The sequence below is a fragment of the Anarrhichthys ocellatus genome, unplaced genomic scaffold (assembly GCF_004355925.1).
Source record: "Anarrhichthys ocellatus isolate YVR2014 unplaced genomic scaffold, GSC_Weel_1.0 scaffold44, whole genome shotgun sequence".
NCBI lineage: Eukaryota > Metazoa > Chordata > Actinopteri > Perciformes > Anarhichadidae > Anarrhichthys > Anarrhichthys ocellatus.
In genome coordinates, this window is record NW_022280074.1 from 178,598 (window position 1) to 199,430 (window position 20,833).

A 20,833-nucleotide genomic window follows, 5' to 3' on the forward strand; every position below is an offset into this window, starting at 1 on the left:
GTATTCATTCTTCTTCATTCAGGAGAAGCAGTGACGATCATCTGCGAGCCAGAATGGGCCACCAATGAGTGACAGGGTATCTGTGTTCCCAAACACTTTTTCATTGGTTACATTTAACTCGCTCAAATAGTGCGTAATCAGCGTGACATTGAACTGGAGATGCTGCGGTAAACTTCAAATTCAACTTTCCACAGTCCAATTGAGATGAATTACATTGTTTGGGGGGTTGCTGCAGCATACATATCTGCTCTGTGAATCAGTCATGTGTTCTCCTGAAACAAAAACTGAACCCAGAGTAGACATTTATATTCTATACTTTCTAGTTTCATGGTGGTGCCCCAAAGTGTTTTTTTGATCTACTTAGATGAAGACCTTATTTCCACATGGTAATTCAAATATTACATAAAGCCACAGCGTCAGCGTTATAGGCAGACAGTCACACTGAGCCAGACAGCAGCCTGCTACACAACAAGTCTCCTTCTTATCTAATTTAAAAACACGAACACACATCTTGTCTGCACCTTAGCTTTGTCGAAGTAGTGACCAAACAAACATTGACCAGGGCAAAGTGCACTGCTACTGGTCCTTAGTCTTCAACACCACTAACAACATTCTGTCTGCCCATGTCTGCGCATATTTGTGTAGTTTGTAACTGTGTATCGTGATATCTTGATATATGATTTAATCACGATTCCATTGAAAGACAATAACTTATTAAATGAAGTTATCGCTCAACCCAACATGGGATATAGACACCGGTCTTCGTCCCCACGACTTTGATCTAAATTAATTTCTGTTGAACCGGAATTCGGGTGTCGACCACGAAAAAAGATCCTAATGAACATTCCAATGGCATCGTCTCTACGGTGCCGTCACGTAATTTGAACACATTCTGTGCCACCGCCACGAAATGTACTATTGTTTCGTGGCCGTTACAAATCCCATCACCCCGATTCTCTCTTCTTTATCTCGTTCTGTCTGGTCTTTCCATCCTTTATTCCAGTGGTATTCAATTAAAATTCAACTAGAGAGAATTCCCTCATGCAAAGGTCCGGAACATCACAAGAATGTCTAACTCACGCTATAAGTTAGTCCTGTATATTGATGTAGCCCAACAGTTGTATTAACGTCTGTATGTAGTCAACAACTAACTGACAATCTAATAAAGTTCAATTGAATAATATCTCAGTCAGTTTTCCAATTGAACTGGATGAATTATGAATAATACATAATCTAATACTGAATAAATGATCTTCCCTCGTTTCAAGTAAAAAAGGGCTGCATTTAAGAATACATTACATAACAGAAAGCTTTTGAAAATAAAGTACTTCATTTTAGAAAAATGAATTGAAATTTCCTGCAGCTTCAAATTCAATTCATTAATGTGTGAAGATATGTCAACCAAAACAGCCACGATATTATATTCTTCTCATCTTCTTCAAGGAAATTAGTGTGTAGGCACTTTATCTGTGGTTATTAAACCACTTGTTTCAGCTCTATTCTCTCCGTTAACATCCTTGTTCGGCAGTGAATTAACGTGTTAGGATTCTGATCATATTGGGCTCTTGGATCGATTATCTGTGACTTCATTTCGGATGTGAGTGGGCTTTGTCTCGTAGTTGTACTTCACATTGCCGCTTGTAATAATCTCCACGGTCTCTGAACATATGACACACTGGTTTTAAACTGCCCATGGGAAGAATAAACGTTTAAGAGTCTGTCCATTCTTGGTTAAAGACTCTGGTCTCGCTGTTCACTTTTCTCTTTTTGGAGCAAGTCATTTGAAATAACTTCTCTGACTGCTTGTTCTCTCTCCCCGTCTCTCGTCTGTGGATACATCCCAAGTCTCTTATTTGTCGTTTCCTCGGTCCTCGCTTGAACCGGAAGTTGTTCGTCCCAAAGCTCTTATTTCTGCTCTGAGGATTGAGGATCGAGGATCAAGGAGGGATATCCGAGGAGCCATGAGCGAGGACGCATGAGAATAGCCTTCCAGGAAGTGTTTTTTACAGGCCGAAACGCCCCCTCATTTTTTACAAGTTATGTTATTGGACGCTGCAGCTGATCGGACGAATCAGATTTTTCTAAATATCACTGGAGTTTCTTACCAGAGGGAAGACAGATCAGAGATTAAACTCTAGTTTTATATTTGATTAGTTTTCGGATTCCCCATCTGGTTTAAATATGTTCATTGTAGGTCTGAACAACAAAAGGACAACAAACAACTTTCTTTAGAAAGATTGGTCTTTTCATGATCTGATATTTCCCTCAATAACTTTTATTATGGATACGAACAATTAGAATTTCACATAACAATACAAAGGAAAGGACGTCTCATGTATCTTAAAACATATTTCCTCATTTCCTCTCTCCTCGCATGCTTTCCTTGTGTATCTCCACGCATCCCTGGTGGGAGGGACTAAGACGCAAGGAAAAGACGCAAGTGAGGGAAACAGTGATGCAATTAAGATAATTGGGATGTACCCTGTGTACATCTCACTCGGGTTGAGGGCGATGCTAATTGTAATACCCATTTGATTGGCTGAGTAGCATCACGTGATGTGATTTACAACACATGAAATTGGTCGGTGTGTTTCCTGGACCACTGAACGAGTGCCGTAAATGCTAGAAAAGCTGCACAAGTTAAAATTGAAGCACTCCGTCGAAATTGAATAATTCTCAATTATCTATCGGTTATAGATACATGCAGGTCTGGATACAACAGTGTCTGAGTACGGACCCGGACCGCGCTCCGCCTATTAGTGACCCCTGCTTTATTATCTTTCTTTTGACAGCTCCCTTTCTCACTTGCTTTGTCCTTTTTCTGCTCCTATTTCATTTCAATCATTTGCGTTTCCATTTTTGAAACGCTTTATGAGATCTTACTGTTTTCCATACATCCATCCATTGCACACTACCTCATGGTATTGTTTTTTCTGTCTGACTCAAATCTACTGTTGATCTTACAGCACAGGCTTAGACCAAGGCTTTTAATCATACGTTGTGCACACTCAAACACACACACACAGACACACACACACACACACACACACACACACACACACACACACACACAATCTCGTTCTTTCTGTCTCTCATTCTTGTTGAAACATAATCAACAACTAAATTCCTGCATGCAATATTACATCTATCTATCTGTCAGTCTATCTGCACATTCACAAACAGACATTTACACACACACACGCATACACGCACACACACGCACACGCTTCCTCCTGACCATATTGTACTGGACTCAAAGTGCTGAGGCACTTTAATTAAGAAACATGCATTATAGTGTGATAGTGGTCAATACAATCGACCAGTTGGCATTATTCAGCGACGGGAGGCAATGGATGGATGGCACAGGTGGTGTGTTTGTGTGTGTGTGTGTGTAGATGACACTGAGGATGGGCACAGGGGTGTGTTTATGTGCAAGACTGTGACAACAGAGTGTGGACTGAGATGGCATGATAAGAACAGGATTTATGAAATTGGAAACGGATGTTGGACCATGTGTGTGCGTGTGCTTGTGTGTGTGTGGGTGTGTAAGTGTGTGTGTGAAGTGAGAGGTGAGTGTGTTTTATGATTTTCTCTTGGCGGGGAGCTTGTTGATGGTAATCATGCTGAGATAGACCTTTTGTGTGTGTGTGTGTGTGTGTGTGTGTGTTTGTGTGTGTGTGTGTGTGTGTGTGTAGTCCATTCATCAGGACAAAGCAGAGAATGAACTGTCAGCTGAGGTGCTATTAGGTCTTGAATGAAGGAGGAGTCTTTCTCTGTGTCTTTGGATGTTACATTTCAAGGTTCAGACTCGTCTCTTTATTGCAGAAGCATTCGTGGGTTATAGGAAAGAAAGAAGGAATTCCTAAATGTAGATCATGCTTTCGATGTTTTATCAAACTTTCTCTTTTAGCTTGTGAGGCTCAGCCACTGCACATACAGTACATGCCTAAAATATAAGTATCAGTTATTTTAGAGGTGGTGATGCAAATTATTATTGGTTTAAGAAACCATCAGGACACAAGATTTCAGAGATATAACAATATGGACATGTGATAGCCAACGTTTCCTCCATTTTTGCAGCATGAGCATAACAAAATGACTCAAGATGGATACCACCTAGGCCCTTATTAATTCCTTTGTGCTATGAACACCAGAGAACGGAGAACTACAGATAAAGTTACAGGAACTGGAATCAGATTTGGTTCAGTTTTCTGCAGCTGACAAATGTCCAATAATATCTCATAAGTCACATATGAATATCATTCTTGGGGAGAAAATGTTGAATGTGCCAGAATGACCGAGAGGCTGGTTCACTTGTAACAGAACGCACTTAAATGAACAAAGTCAAATTCTACAAAGTAAACTTTTTGTTAAGGAAATTAATTAAGTGTGATGACACCCTAAGTTTTCAAAAATGTTATGTGTCAATATCATTATGTATTCACTTTTATTAAAGCTGTTATTCATTATCATTAACATCTTCAGCATCTAATCCGTCAAAGTGTCCTCAATCTGTCAAACAACGACTCACACGGCCCTCCCTTATTTTGATGTCATCAATCTTATTGTAGGTGCAAAAAAGTTTACCCACTATGCAAGCATAAAACCTTTATAAATCATAATTATGGTACAGCAGGTGGTGTCAACATTAACGATGGCTGCGCTCTATTCAAGAGGGACAATGAGCCACAATGAACAATTCCAGAACCCTAAAAAATGAAGCAGCTAAATGGAATTCAGAAATCATTGATTTTCATTATTTACACCGGTGCTTTTCTTGCGGTTCTATACCAAAATGTGTTTCTTGAAATATGGCTAGCATAATCATTTGTTAAAATGTAGGCTACTATAATGTCCTTAGTCTCATTCTTGTGCAACCAGCCAATTTAGTATCTAATGCAGAAATAAGCCTTACAGGAGAGCAACACATGGGAGCAGTGTGCGAAATACACAGTGGCAATCATGTCGCCCCTAAATAGTGCTCCAGTGTCTTGCTGAAGTCTTACACAGACTCAATACGCACCACACACGATGTCATGGATGCAACCAAAAGCAATCAACAAGACTGTACATGCTCTGCACACACATCACCAGGGCTGTTATTGTTAACAAAAAGGTCACTCACAACTACACGACCACGCAACAACAGAATCCACACAGACACACACACACACACTCGTCACTACAGCTTTTCACCTCATGCACAGCATTATGAACTTTGCTTTCTCTTTGACCTATTTCCCTGACTTGATTTTCACTAAGTCCGTATTTTTAAAATACATTTTTAGTTACAATTGCAAGTGAAAAGTATTTTTTTTTTTTTTTTTTAAATTTTGAATGTAAGTTGTTCGAAGGGCAAAAGACGAGAAGGGTTGGTTGAGACTTGTTTAAGGTTAGAATTAGATTAAGGTTAATGTAGGCATGTAGATGAGGTGGTCGAGGCTATGGTTTAGGGGGCTGGAGGATGCGTCATGTCAACGGGTGTCCTCACAAGTATGTAGAAGGAATACAAATGTGTGTGTTCGTGAGTGTTTCCATAATTAGCTTTAGCATCTCAGTGCTTCATTATGGGAATACTTCCTGGAACGTCCTCTCTCTGTGAGGAATATTGATCAGTACATTAGTCTGCTGCCATGGCTGTGAGCGGCCGGACAAACTGTTCACTCACTGGAGTCACTCTGCATAAGAGCCTCCACTCAATGACTGACAGTCAAGATAAATGTGAAACATACAACATGTGCCCACTGCACATCCGCTAATGTTACATTTTCATATTGGCCTTCCTCATATAATACATTCCTCCTCATTAATTGTAACATTTAGTAATTGTCATGCAGTAAATCTCCATGCCTGACATGATGTCCTCAATAAATTCATCTTTTTACTGATACTGCTGCTTTTTTACGCATGTTACCTTCTTTGTGCCTGTCCACATCAATGAAAAAAAGTGAAAGAAAAGTGACCACAGAGTTGGGGGATGTAAGTCAATTTAAAGAAATAACAACTGTTATTTGTTCAAATTATGTGAAAAATGTTCTGTCCTATGAATGAATGAATGAAGTATTGTTTGCTCATCAGACGACGTAGGAACAGTAGTTCATGTTCGGAAAGTTTCCTTTTCTGTGATAAAATCATTCGTAGTATATTTAAACCAGGAAGTACACATCACCAAAGAAACGGGGAACCACTTAACAGTTATTAATCTCATTTGTGAGAGATAATACAAGAACATCCATTTATTAACATGTGATGAGTCCTGAGGAGACACACGCATTATTATTCATCTCTCCATTCTCCATTATTTTCAATAAAACTTAATTGCTCCGTGAACAAACTCGGCCCAACCTGAGAAGCATCGGTTCTTCTCTCCTCTCTTGTTTCTCCACATTCATCTCATCCTCACCCTGCATTTCCACAAAACACTCCTACTGTTGTACGTTTGTCCTCTTTCTCTGCCTCCTTCACTCCTCCACTTTGCCCTGAAAGACTGCACACCATGTCGATTGGACAGGTCTATTAAAAGCTGTGTGCATGTCCCTCTGTGGAGGTGCATATGGATTGTGCAGGAGCATGTGAGGCCGTCTAATGCACTACAGTACATGTGTGTGTGTGTGTGTGTGTGTGTGTGTGTGTGTGTGTATACAGTCTGGCCTGTTCCCATGACAGAGAAAGTGAGCCAGACCACAACGGCAGAACATAAACGTCGTCGCTTCATTTGCCTTACATTACATGTGACATTTCTAGCCACTCTGAGCCAATTACAGCTCATGGGAAGTTAACCTGAGTTTGATGTAATAAAGGCACCTGTAAACATGTCATACTCTTATTTCTATAATAGACCTCCCACCGTTTCTCCATAGTGATTGAAAAATCTCTGTGCTGTTTTACTCGCCCACTGATGTTGTCGCAAGAAAAACTAAGAAAACTAAGAAAAGAGTTCATATTTCAGTTTGTCACTTCTTGAAATGTGAAGTGTCCATATCTAGGTCTTAGTGTCAAAAGGATGAAACTGAGTTTGTTTTTTTTTAAAGCCAAGGGCTAACTCGGACAAAAAAATGAATAAAACTCATGCAATTTTTGTTTTACGTTAAAGTGTTTGTTCAAGTATAATTCTATATGGGGGTAGGTGATATATTATGTCGTTTTTTATTGTCTCATAGTAAATATTGTCATACTGCCCATCCTTATTTCAATAAGATTGCAATTCAGTTATTACAAAGAGAAACTTAACGTTTAATATATAATGTGTATTATATCCTCAGTTAAACCTGATGATGGGGCATCTCAAACATACGTACAGTTTAAAACATCGCTCTTAATTATCAACCTTAACGCCAGATGAGAAAGCTAATATTGGATGACTCTACAAAACCCTAGATTACATTGTCAATTATAAACATTAGTATGTAGGGCAGTGGTGGGTTACAACCTTCGGTCTCCCCTTCTCCACATAGAGCGGTCGGTACTTCCTGCGTTGTCACTATACATTGGCATTGGACGTATATTGTTAGGTGCAAAATTGTCCAATATCAATGCAAGTCATAGGGATACATGAATGAAATCAGTGTCCAAGGTATGTTTGATAAACTGCAGATTACCATAGGGACAGTACCTCTGCTTCTGTTATATTACTAGTTGACTCTTACTGGTTTAGCAGACATGTAGAATGTAGAAAATAATGGACTCCTCTGCTATTTGTCATGTTGTTCCTCACCACTGCCTCATCTGTTGTTTTACTGTCTCAGGACACCTCAGAGATATTCCCAGATTAATTAAATCAGACGTTCATTGTCATTGATAATTAATTCATTGAAATGCTGATGTGGGCCCCTGTTTGTTTTGGGGCTTGACTTTGACAAACCCGGTGCAACCGAGTCAAATAGAGGGCTCAAACTCAAAAAGAGTTTGTTTCAGCCTCACGTCACAATACAGGATACGCTACAGTGTATACAGTATACTATATTAGTCCCAGCTGCAGCTTGAAATACATAAACTACACATTTTTATAACTGAGACTCAAGACTCTTTGCAACACCGAGGTGGTCATATTAAAGGAGAAACAACTGTAAGATGGTTGTTTTATTGTGTCGAGTGAAGTAAAAGTAAAGATAAAATGTCTGCAGACGTTTGGAAATTTTCTCCGTGACATGGCGGTACCACCTGTTCAGTACTCATAGTGTTTGGAGATCTGTGATGTGAATATTTTATGATGACAGCTGGTCAGCGAGTCAGAGTGTGTAGTGTATGCGTGTGTTTTTTAGTGTCACTGGGTTTGTATCCATGTCACACTTTGCGTACGACAGCCACAGGAAATAGCTGAAATAGTCTTTTTCTTCTCGTATCTGATGACAGGACAGTGACTTCTTTTCAGAGGTTAGTCTGTGTGTGTGTGTGTGTAGGGTATGCATACTTTTTGTATTATCCACCTGCATAACAATATTGGACCACCAACCCTGTCTCCTACAGTATCACATTCCCATACAACTAAACTGCATTCTAGATTAGGCTAAATTTCGAGGGTAAACGTATCTTCTCCCCGATTATCGTCATAGTTTCAATACACGTTAACACGACAAAATGACTTGGTTATGTTTGGGCAACCAAACTACTTCAGTAAAACATCATGGTTTGAATTAAAATAAATGTTTGTTTAGCCAAGCTTGACTGTTGGTCTCACACAGGATACGAACAGCTGTCTCCTGGATGAAAAATGAATTACGTTTCCCTCGACAGGTAATTAACAATGCAGTTTTGTTGGAAGGGAACATCATTTTTAGGAGTCCAGGCTGTGGACGACAACAAGAAAATGACTTGCAGTTTTTTTTTTTTCTAACATTTATTTCTTGGTTCTGTAGGTACTGTATTCAGTGTAACTTAGGCCACTGAACACCTGATAACCACATAGACTACCAGGTAGCCCAGTTCACGTCCTATTAGCTATTCTCTTAATTGGTAGAGACAAGCAGAAAAACATCAGGGAGAAAGAGATGGAAGGCAGGGAGACCTCACAGATTCTCTCCTCTATGCTGTTTTAATTCTTTGATTGGATCTCGGTTTTTCTCCTTCCTCTCTCGGTGTCGCAATGCTAATTAATGACATATTGGATTAGAGTCACAATGAACTCTGCTCCGTGAGACTTCAACTCCTAGAGCTGCATGATATGGGCTAAGTATCACACTCCAACTATTTTAACAGATAGTGCAGTTGGCGCTCAGCTTCATTCATTTAATTGTTTTGCTCCTGTTGAAGCCAGAAGTTATAGCACTGCAGAGATTCAAGCAATAGGCAGTTTATGAAGTCTTTCCGATTTGCTGTCTTTGTGTGGTCGCTGTACTGCTGCCTTTAGGACTGACCAAGTGTATCTTTTATGTTTACAGTTCCAATGTACTGTACATCGGAAAAACGACAGAGCCCGGGAGTCGACGTAGAAAGAAAAAACAAAACAATTGAAGTTAAGATAAATCGGTCCCACATTTTGATTAATTTGTCCACACAAGTGTGATATATACATGTGTGTGTGTGTGTATATACGTATATATATATATATATATATATATATATATATACAGCAGACCAGCTTTTCTCCCCAAAGCATGAAGTGTAGTGCACCTGCTTCAAGTTCATACATTCAGCGGTAACCAACTGTTACTGATATAACTAATATTGACTATGAAGTCAAAATTAAGAGGCTAGATCTAAGAAGAACATTGTGCTCTTGTGTTCTATTTAATTATCTTATTCATGTCCACGTATTAATCAAAGCTTTGTAACGATTGAATTAAACTGCAGGACACAAACTCCCCAGTGGTGCACTAAAGGTGACAGAACGGGAAGTTGTCGATCACAAATTAATGTTTTGAATCTGAATATCCTAACAAAGCAGCCTCACATTGTTTAGTGTGACACAACAAATCAACATCAACATGTGTTGTGGTTATAAAAAAATTGACTTTCTACTTTGACTCCTAAGTAAAGTCCAGTCTCTCTATTACTACAACAGTATTGGTCTTTCAAGACGTAGCGGTAGTAATGTTTTTTTTTTAATTTGACCATCATCAAATCCATTTCCCAGTTCAACATCTGTTCAACTGTAGACTTGAAATGATCAAATGAAATGTTCTTTTTAATGTGTGTGTGTTCGAGATGACAGAATTCAACCTCTTGAATAGATGGAACTGACGTCCAAGTTAATGATTGTTACAAGATGAGTTCAGACCTGCGTGTGTGTGTGTGTGCGTGCGTGCGTGCGTGCGTGTGTGTGTGTGTGTGTGTGTGTGTGGTTAAGTGAATGGATAGTTGTCTGCAGAGATATAAGAGTGAGAGAAAGAACAGAAATTGAGGAAATCTGAGTCCTGCAGGTTTGAGGAGAGCTGAGCTTCTTAAGATAAGCTGGGGATGAGAGGCTGCAGTCATGGTCTGCAGTGTCTGTGTGTGTGTGTGTGTGTGTGTGTGTGTGTGTGTGTGTGTGTGTGTCGGAAAGCAGTATTTCTAGACTTGGGTATAAATAAGTCTCTGTGTGTGCATGCGTACTTCCACTTGTGTGAGTTGATTTGTGCGGGACCTTTTTGTCATATTATTTCCAAGCAGGTAACCTGATATCACATTCAGGAGCTGAATCTCTAATCATACAAAAATGCAGCTCTGGCTTTTCAAATTGATTCAAGTAATTAGTATTTTGCTGCTTTAACTGTCCTGTGTGACCTTTTGTACTGTATAGGAACAAGTATAGCTCATAGTGTGTTATGTTGTTGACTGTCACTGTGTCTGAATAACACCGCCGCTCAACTCTGTCTCAAACCAACATGTAACATTAGTTTGTTTTAACCACGACCACGACCTATTCTTGACAATAAACACCTCGTTTTAGTTGCCTTGCAGTCCAACTGAATTCACATTTAGTCATCCCTTTTTGCAGTCCAAATTCCCAATGAATTTTGAATAAGAAATAAAGGTCTTTGGGGGAAGTATCAGAAATACAAATTGTTTGCCAATTTTTTAAGCGGTTGACAGGCTGAGCTCCTAAGTGTCTCTCGTTCACTTTGGACGAGAGACAAAGTGAACAAACCTGCACTTTACCTTTATAAATCACCTGTAGAGAGTTATTTCTGTAGTTAGCTATCCAAGAACAAAACTGACATCAGCAGTGTGTTTGGCTTGTTCAACAAGTGCAGGGCAAAATGTGTGTCCATGTTCGTAAGTTAGAAAAAGAAGGAGACTTTAGCAGAAAAGCTAGCAGGTGTTATTCAAAGTCTGGGCTCTTGTGTTGTGTAGAAGCCTGCTGTCTGGCTGTTAGTCAGTGTGACCGCCTGTCTATGATAGAATGGTGACGTTACTGCTTCGTACAAATAAGTTATAAAATGAAACAGTTTCATTTGGCTATATGGAGTCTATCAACATAGCATTCTGATGGATTGATAACTTTTTTTTTAAGGAGAACACACAGCATGTGATCTACAGAGCAGGTATGCATACTGTAGCAGAAATAAAACATGCAAATTAAATTCAGTTGGTCTTTAAATTATCCAGACCGTAACCATAAAAGTGGCCGATCAAAAAATGCTCTCATGAATCATATTTATAACGGAAATATGGGCCACTTTGGAAGGCGCTGAAAACACGTCTTATTGTTAGGTGATAGGATTCTTTTTGTATAAGTCTGGCACTCGAACAGATGCCAAAATGCACAGTATATTAAGTACCTCCTTAATGGTGAAATATGTAGCACATTGTTGGTTGCTGTTTGGAAACAGAATTCAAAATTCACCCCTCCTCTTTAGCTCAACAGGTGAGAGAGAGAGAGAGAGAGAGAGAGAGAGAGAGAGAGAGAGAGAGAGAATGAAGAGAGGGAACGGCAGCCGTGAATCAGAAGAATAAAACCTTATGAAGCACAAATAAACACATCCACATCTCCTCAAAAACCTGCGGGAAGGTGCCAGATTTTGAACAGACCTTTTTTTAGGTATCTAATGAAAAACCCATTCAAAAAAACATCGACTTTGAGACCAGGGAACCAGAAGTACTAAAACGCTGGAGGTTACACCCCCACGTGGGGTCCAAATGCTCTTTGATGCCCAGAAGTTCTGCAGCTCCATTTCTCTAAGTTTCATCTTTATTTAACGCCATTAACCGCAGTGCTTTCAATTTTGCATAAACATTACAACACTTTAAATATAAGTACACAAAAAATGTCAGTAAATAGACTCAAATTTGCTTCTGCAAAAATTAGTTTTTCAGGAAAATTACTAACCTTTTTCTACATAGAAAAGTAGTAAAGTACCATAAAGCAGTAAATTGGCTATAACTTGAGGTGACACCTGTTCTCTAATGCTCAGAGGTCCATAAGACACTTGTCAAAACTATGACATGCTTATCATTCTCTGTCAGAGCTGTGGTTTTCAACATGAGGCCTGGGGCGGTTTTGGAGGGTCAGATGATCAAGCAAGTTTCCTTTGCTTTTGCAGTGGAGAGTTCATTCATCTCCACTCACTCTCTTTAAAACTCCCTTCCTGGGTTAGTGCCTCTATGCAGTAAGATGAATTCTGAACCTTTAAACAAACCCCTAGCAACGTGATTCTTCCTCACTTGTTAGCAACAGGACTCAGGTGTGTTTAGGATTAACTGGTTTTAACCACAGTAAAGCAGAGGTGGATATTCGGTGCTGCTGTTGATTAAGCTCGACTTGATGAGAGCTGAAGAGCTGCCCGGATTAAAGAAACTGCTGACTCCTCTTGCTCCAGTGTTCGCTCCATCTCCTCCCTGCTCTTTCACGTCCCTCCATCCCTAGCTTTATCCATCATTCATTCAAGTGTCTCTGGTGATGTTGCTTATGAAGCAGAGGGAAAGCCAGGGACTCATTAAAACCTGCTCCCCCACCCCCTTTTTCTTTCTCCCTATCTACCTCTCTTCATCTCCCTCTTGCCATCTTCATCAGATGTAATTATGGCAGCACAACGTGGGAGGAGCATGCACAGCAAAATTATACTCTCAAATCTCCTTCCGCTTCAGCTATTCAAGGAACGAGACCTACATTTTCAAGCTGATCAGAGAGAGAACGGAAAAATGGGGGTAAATACGGAAAAGAAGAAAAATGGGAAAGTGTGAGGGGGGATGTGAAGAAAAAAAACAGGGAGAAGAGAAGCTGAGAGGAGAGGAAAGACGGCTACAAAGAGAATGTGTTAAGGAGGAGAGGAGGATGTCAGGCTGTAGCCGCTGAGTTAACAGAATGGGATCAGTAATGCTGCCAAGCTAGAAAATGCCAGACTGCAAAGCAGGCTGGGACAGCACAGTGGGAGGAAGTGCTTAGTTTGGGTACGTGACTGATGCAGACATTTTTTTCCCCCACATCTTCCCTTTAAATACACGGAGCCACTTGTCCTTCAGCAAAAAACAAATCGGTGGGGGTTTCGGTGGATTCCGGGCGGGGTGATACAGTACGTCTGCGCGTTGCATTGTGGGAAGGAAAGGGGATTGGAGAAACGCTTGAAACGTGCACAGATTTACTAGCTTTGCTCTTGGTTACAGAGGAGCTAAAATAGCACTATATATATGGCGGCTGGGGTGGCTGTGGTGGATGCAAAGCCACAGTAGGACACACAGGACAACAGCAGGTTGACACGGTTCAGAGAGGAGCTGTGTGTTTTTTGCAGTCGGGAGGAATTAGAGAGCAAAGCAAGGTTCGGACTCAAGGGAGTATCAGCTCTCATCTGGAGGAAGAAGAGAAGGAAGACATGGAGAAGAGGAGGAGGAGGAGGGGTGATGCTTTTATTTTTATTTTTAGACGCTGATGGATGTTCCGCATTCGTTTTTCTGACTGTGTGCATCTGTTATTACATCTATTTGTGTCTTGCTTGTGTCACTTGATGTGCATGCATACCTGTGTACCCGTGTGGATTTACGTCTGTGTCTGTGAGAGATGTAATGCTTTTTCACTCAGATTGCGGTTTCGGCTCAGCAATCACTCAGCGCTGCAGTCAATTTGTGGTGGATTTACCTATTTCTCCTTCTATTTCTGGTCGATTACAACTATTCTCTCTGCACTTCTGTTTTCAACGGGAAGAAAGATAGACCATATTCTATGTGTAGCCATCCAAATGCACTTTCTCTCGATCGTCTGCAGCTTTGAAGTTGGCTGAATGAATACAGTGTCCATGTAGTTGGGAAGAGATACTGGTGCACTCTGTCTGAGTTGGCGATGATATTTCAAGCAATCAATAGCAATCAGCTTTGAAAGGGAAAATCAATTAATCATACAGATTCATACAGATCTTTATTTTCCATTTTATCAATCGTTTCACTTGCTTTAATTTTTCTAACATCGCTAAATTAAACAGCAATCATAACTTCTTCATCCTCAATGGCCCAGTCAGTGAAAACACATGTTGCCAAGCATTGCTGCAACCCAAAGATCTCAAATACGTCACGCTAAATTTGGATAGTTACATATTCGATGATGCACAATACATCTTAAATATTTCCATTTATATTTTGAGGGATTGGTACAGTCATAAGTTATTACACAGGTATTAGATATTTCCCGCAGTATAGATTGTTTAGCATCAATGATGAGTTGGAACAAGCTGATACAGAATATCTCTGATATTTACAAGCTAAAATGATTCTGCCCAGGGGAAGGTTAAACTAACAGCAAACCTGTCTGTTCTCTGTCTGCAGGTCCAGGAGTGGCTGTGTCTGAATTGTCAGATGCAAAGAGCTCTTGGCATTGATATGACCACGCCTCGATCTAAGAGCCAACAGCAGATTCACTCTCCGTCCCACCAAGCCAAACCCATCATTCAGCCTCAGCAGCCTGCACCTCAGCCAATACAGCCAGCAGCAGCAGCGGCACAGCCCAAACCTTTGGCACAGAGTCAGCCCAGCCAGCGGCAGCAGCAACAGCAGCAACATCTGCAGCAGCAGCAACATCAGCAGCAGCATCAGTCTCAGCCTTACGGCCAGAGTCAACCCTACTCCCAGGCCCAGCCATACTCCCAGTCCCATCAGTATCCCCACTCTCAACCCCAGTCTCAGCCCCAGTCGTACCCTGAGTCTAAGCAAGGGCCCCAGCCTCAGCCTCATATCTCTCCAGGCTTGCAGAGACACACAGTCCCTGGCGGCCCCCAGACTCAGACAGGGACCTTTCAGCAGGGCATGAGGTCCGACCCATACTCTCAAAGAGGTACTGGGGCTCCAGGAGCTGTTGGAGGTCCTACAGGAGGCCTCAACCAGCCTGGGGGACCACGGATTCCCCACCCTGGCGCTGTGCCCCTCCCTGGCTTGGTAAAGGCTCCGTCCCAGCCCGATTTGGGTCGCAGTTCTCCAATGCACCAGCCTATGGCGCGCCACCATGACCAGACCAGAAGCGCTGGCTCCTCCCCAGCCCACAGACCTCAGAGTCAGGCCCCTCCTCCTGCTCAGGACGGTCTTACCAAACTGTTTGGCTTCGGGGCATCGCTGCTCAATCAGGCGAGTACCCTGATCAATGTTGACCCTCTATCCACTGCCTCCACCCAGCCAAGCCCTGCACGAGGCAAGGTGGTGTTCAGTAATACAACTGCTGACAACAGGCAGCAACAACAAGGGGCCCCTGGCACCAAACCATTCAGTATGGGGGGCCCTCATGGTCCAACTCAAATGGGTGGCCCTCAATTGCAGAGCCAAATGGGTGGCCCTCAAGCGCCGAGCCAAATCGGTGGCCCTCAAGCGCCGAGCAAAATGGGAGGCCCTTATCCATCAAGCCAACTGAGGGGTCCTCATGTGCAGAGCCAAATGGGAGACCCTTATCCACCGAGCCAAACGGGGGGTCCTCATACACAGAGCCAAATGGGAGACCCTTATCCATCAAGCCAAATGGGGGGTCCTCATGCACTGAGCCAAATGGGAGGTTCCCAAATTAGTGCACCGCATGCATCAACCCAGAAGCAGCAGACCATGCCCCATCAACAAGGAATGCCGCAACAACAGTCGCCCGCGCATCATCAAAAAGGGCCGCAAGGACAGCAACATCAGCAAACACCTACTCATCTGCAAAAGGCGCTGCAGAAGCAGGAGCCCGTGGTGGCCCCTGTGCCTGCTCCAGAGCCTGTGAAGCCTAAAGTGAACTGTCCTCTTTGTAAAACAGAACTGAACATCGGCAGCTCCGACCCGCCCAACTACAACACCTGTACGCAGTGCCAAGGCCAAGTGTGTAACCTGTGTGGCTTCAACCCCACGCCACATCTGGTGGAGGTAAGATGAGTGTTACACGTACATGCAGTGCAGTGTACACACAGTATACACACAATGTCTCTCACACACAGATACATGTATGTATGTATTCCAGCAAGAAAAACGTGTTTCACAACATATTGTCGTTCACAATGTCGTTTTACGTGAATAAAAAACAAAAGCTATCCACAAACTATCCACGGATGCAAAATTTGAAAATTACTCAATGACCAGGCACTTACCTGTTCTTGCTGTTTTACTGCTCAATTCCAAATGTCAGTTTGGGTGGCTATATTGCCCAATTTTACCGCATTGTCCTGCTGCTTTCATGTTTTGTAATCCTCTATGTCGCTGGCAGGATTCTATTTCACAGTAGGCACGTGAAACGCCTGCTAACAGGCTACCTTTAATGTCTATAGGCATAGTTTCCATGTTCGCACATTTGCAGTCTACTGAGCGAGCGAGAAAGACATTGGTTAATTTTCATTTGCACTAATTTTACCGACACAACAATGCCACCAATAAACTCCTGCACGCATTTCAAAGACCAACCAACAGCTAGATAATAGGCTACAATATAGGCAGAAGCGCCTCAATATAAGGCCCTGTGGCTACTAGCGTTTTGAAAGCCCTTCTCTCCCTTCACAATAATAACATTATTCATTACCGTCCATCAATGGACGTCAGTGGCCTCGTTATGAGTAGGCCTTAACAGTATATGAAACTTATCAATGTAAGAAAATACGTAGAGCTGTACTGAATAGTTCGAAGCTTCGAAGCTCCATTTATTTTATTTTATTTTCAATTTTTATTTTGGTCTATTTTAGCTTGTTGATTGATCTTCCAAAAGTCCACGTTAAATAGCTTTTTTCCAAACCAGAATCACTTAAGGTGCACCTGAAATTGCAGTGCGAGCCGGCAACAACATTGAAAAATATTTAGAGTGTCACATACTGCTAGTTTATCATGCGCCTGTGTTTCAAACAAAATACAAACAAACAGATTAAGGCTTATATCATCTCCCAGACAATCGATACCATTCAGCACAAATAGAAAAAGCTCGTCATTCCCATTGTTGAACTTTTTCCTCTTCACTTTGTGGATGCAGTTAGATCTGAACCTCTCATCTTTCCTCTGAGGATTCAGTATTTGTCAGTGTTTATAGACCAATATTTCATATCCTATTTGATCTTCTTTGGTCTTTTAGAAACTACCTCCAGCTCTGTCTGTCGTCCTATGAAATCATTAGACGGGCAGCAACAAACCAACTTGCTTTGTCAGATAGAATGCTATAAGCTAGATGGCTGCTCTGTAACAGTAAAAAAGCTGTAGTAATATGCTTTAGAAGCAGTTCTTTGTGTCTCATTAAATCAGCCATACAAGCAGTACTGTCTAACTTTCTATCTGTGGACATGTTACGTCTGTGTTTGATTGCGCACAATACCGGTGTAATACGTTGCTATTAACTGGTATTACCGGGCTGGAGCAAACTCAATTAAAATTTTCAACGTAATGTACTTGAACAAAGTCATCTCGGGTGTGACGTCATTCCTAGCTCTGACATCCGATTTCCGAGTTAAATGCAACTGTTACACTGCCAAACAGCATACCGGGCATGAAAGGTTCTCGAGAAAGCTGCAAGCAGCAATAACGACGGACAAGCAAGTCGTTCCGTACAGGCACATTTTGAACTGACAATGCAATGCTATGAGTGAAGCCTCATTTTTACAAATTTGTAAAAAGAGGCAAAGCAAACTTGTTTTTTTCATGGATTCTTTGTCCATAAGAGAAAGGTGAAGAAAGAGCAAGACGGAAAGATGAAGGGGAAATAAAAAGGCCACTATAATGAGCTGGACACAATGAGCAAGAAATGGAAATAGATAAGGAGAAGAAAGCATGCAAATAAGGTCAGGATGGAAAAAAGATAGATAAAAAGATAAAGACTGTAGACCAAGCAAGGCAGTGGATTTTGATCATGCTACAATGAAACGAGTGTAAAGGCCAACTACCCTCTCGCCTCCTCATTACTGATCCAGACACAGGCTTAGAGGTAAAAAGAAGGAGGAGAGGAAGCAACAGAATGGGAAATAAAGGAAGTTAGAAAGGGAAGATGAAAATAAAGAATTCAGGATGTATGTATTATATCATGCAAGGAAAGAGATATATAAGGTGACAGGGAAGGAAGGGACGATGCGAAAATGTAGTGTGCTGTAGAGGGAAGAAAATCTGAGAAGAAAAACAGATGAAAGTTAAGACACAAAGAGGCAAGGATGGGTGTAAATCAGTCAGTCAGGCAGATCGAGAATGACTCGTGTTTATTTACTTTGAGGCAGCGTGACACCTTCGGGGTCTCCGGGGAGTAGAGTTGTTCATAGTACAGTACTGTAATGTACTGTCACTGCCTCAAGATAGACCTAGAGATAATATATAACCTCTAGAGGTTTATATATAGTAACCCCTAGAGGGTTATATATAGTAACCTGTAGAGGGTTATATATAGTAACCTGTAGAGGGTTATATATAGTAACCTGTAGAGGGTTATATATAGTAACCCGTAGAGGGTTATATATAGTAACCCGTAGATGGTTATATATAGTAACCCGTAGAGGGTTATATATAGTAACCCGTAGAGGGTTATATATAGTAACCCGTAGAGGGTTATATGTAAGGACTACTACCATACACGGGACAAAAATACTCACACTGAGCAAAGAGTAAGAATGGCTCAAAATGTTATTTAGACCGTGACAAATCAAAGCTATTAACTCACACACGTGCAGATATAAAGAAGTCATATTTTGTAAAGAGTATGTATGCAACTGTGTGTTTGTATCATGTGGGTTAAGGCCTGCAGCTCTCAGAGAAAGTGGATGAAAAGAGAGAATAGACAGAAGAAAGAGAGGGAGAGAAAAATGTCAGAGGGAGTAAAAAATAGATAAAATGACCAGCAGATAAAGTGGTTTCTTCAGTATTTTAGAGAAAAGATGATCACACCGTGTTACCTACTGTTTACTGCTACTAAGTTTTAAGTTCTAGTCTACGAAAAAAGGTGAATCGGATTGGAAAAGATGGAGATCATATTTAAAGATGATGAAGGAGAATGGATCAACAGAGACATATAGAAACATTGGGAAGAAGAAAAAGAAAGGGTTGACATTTTTTCTTGAAATATTTCGACAACTGTTGAATGGGTTGCTGTGAAATATGGTCCAAATATTTATATTCCTCATAGGATGAATTGTAATGACTCTGCTATCCTGTCACTTGTCATCTAGCACCAGTACCTGTAAAGCAAATCCCATTCCCATCAGCCTTCGCTGTACTTTGTGTTTAGTGCTAATTAGCAAATGTTAGCATGTTAACATGCTTGGCAAACTTTATACCTGCTTAAGATTGGCATGTTAGCATAGTCACTGTAAGCACGTGCCCATGTTAGCATTTAGCTCAAAGTACAACTGTGCAGCCTCCCAGTGCTGCCATCCAGGATGTAGACTCTTAGTTGGGTTATATAGCTTATATGTTAGCTTATATAGTTTCACATTGTGGTAGCAGGTATATAAACCTTTATGTTATCTCAGTATAGTGACATGTTGACCCAATAAGTTCTACTTTACTTCAGGAAGTTATTATCTGCATTTGTAGGTTTGATGTTGTGCTCAGTAAGCTTGGTAACCAGACAAACTTAATTACTACTGTGTGTTTGTATTTTCCCATTTTGCCATTTTTCATCCCACTATCATCCCACCGAATGCACGTATTTGACAAAGAAATACATCCTATTTCTGAATATATGCAAATTTTGCCAAAGCATATTGTTTCACTATCTTTTGAACAGGTCAATCCTCTCTTCACCATGCACTACAATGTAAACTGTGACAGAATCCAACGTTGTGCCTATACTGAAAAATGAATGTGTTTGACTAGGCAGTGCAGATGAGTGTTAGGATTTGAACGCTGTACCCTGGCTTGATTAATCAATAATTCAGCAAAGTTTTATTTTAAATATAAATAGCAGGAGAGATGAAATATGAAAAGGGGAGGCAGTGTATCCTGGAACAGAAAATTAAAAAGTTACTAGGTTTATCCTGTCCCCTCTGTCCTCTCTGCTTCTCTACTCAAAGCCTGCCTCCCATAGTTGTTTTCCCTTACCTTTTCAAATATCATTTTTTCTTTCTCCTTTAGTGTGCTTATTCTTCCTCGTATCAGTCCTGTCTAATTTGCTGGAACTTGAAAGGTCAAAGGGAGTGTCTGAGAAACTGTAGAGCATGTTGTGTATATTTATTGCTAAAGTCTAAGTTCACTATTCAACATGAACATATTAAACAGAATAACTCAGCGTTTGATRAAACGGCCTCCCAATGAAGGCTTGAACGATGATGAAACACCATGACACACACACACACACACACACACACACACACACACACACACTGCACTTACACTGTATAAGCAGGTGTTAGTGAATGAGTGAATGAGGCCATTTCTCTGTCCAGTCTGTCATTCAGGCTTTCACAGCTGTCCTCACTGCTGTCGGAACAATTATTAGGATTACTGCACCCAGTCCACCTGGATGTGTGTCTAAATGTGTGTGTGTGTGTGTGTGTGTGTGTGTGTGTGTGTGTGTGTGTGT

General features: G+C 41.1%; 1 protein-coding gene across 6 annotated transcripts in view; it reads left to right on the forward strand.

The window, feature by feature from the left end:
- bsna (bassoon presynaptic cytomatrix protein a) overlaps window positions 1-20,833 on the forward strand; it is a 139,173-nt gene that overhangs the window by 43,177 nt on the left and 75,163 nt on the right. For 5 of the 6 annotated variants that reach the window (XM_031868755.1, XM_031868753.1, XM_031868756.1 and 2 more), the window contains one exon: window positions 14,671-16,224. In XM_031868755.1, coding sequence (XP_031724615.1) covers window positions 14,671-16,224 — 1,554 coding nt within the window. Of the gene's footprint in view, window positions 1-13,150; window positions 13,753-14,670; window positions 16,225-20,833 lie in introns of those variants that run through there. The other variant, XM_031868757.1, reaches the window with a different exon arrangement.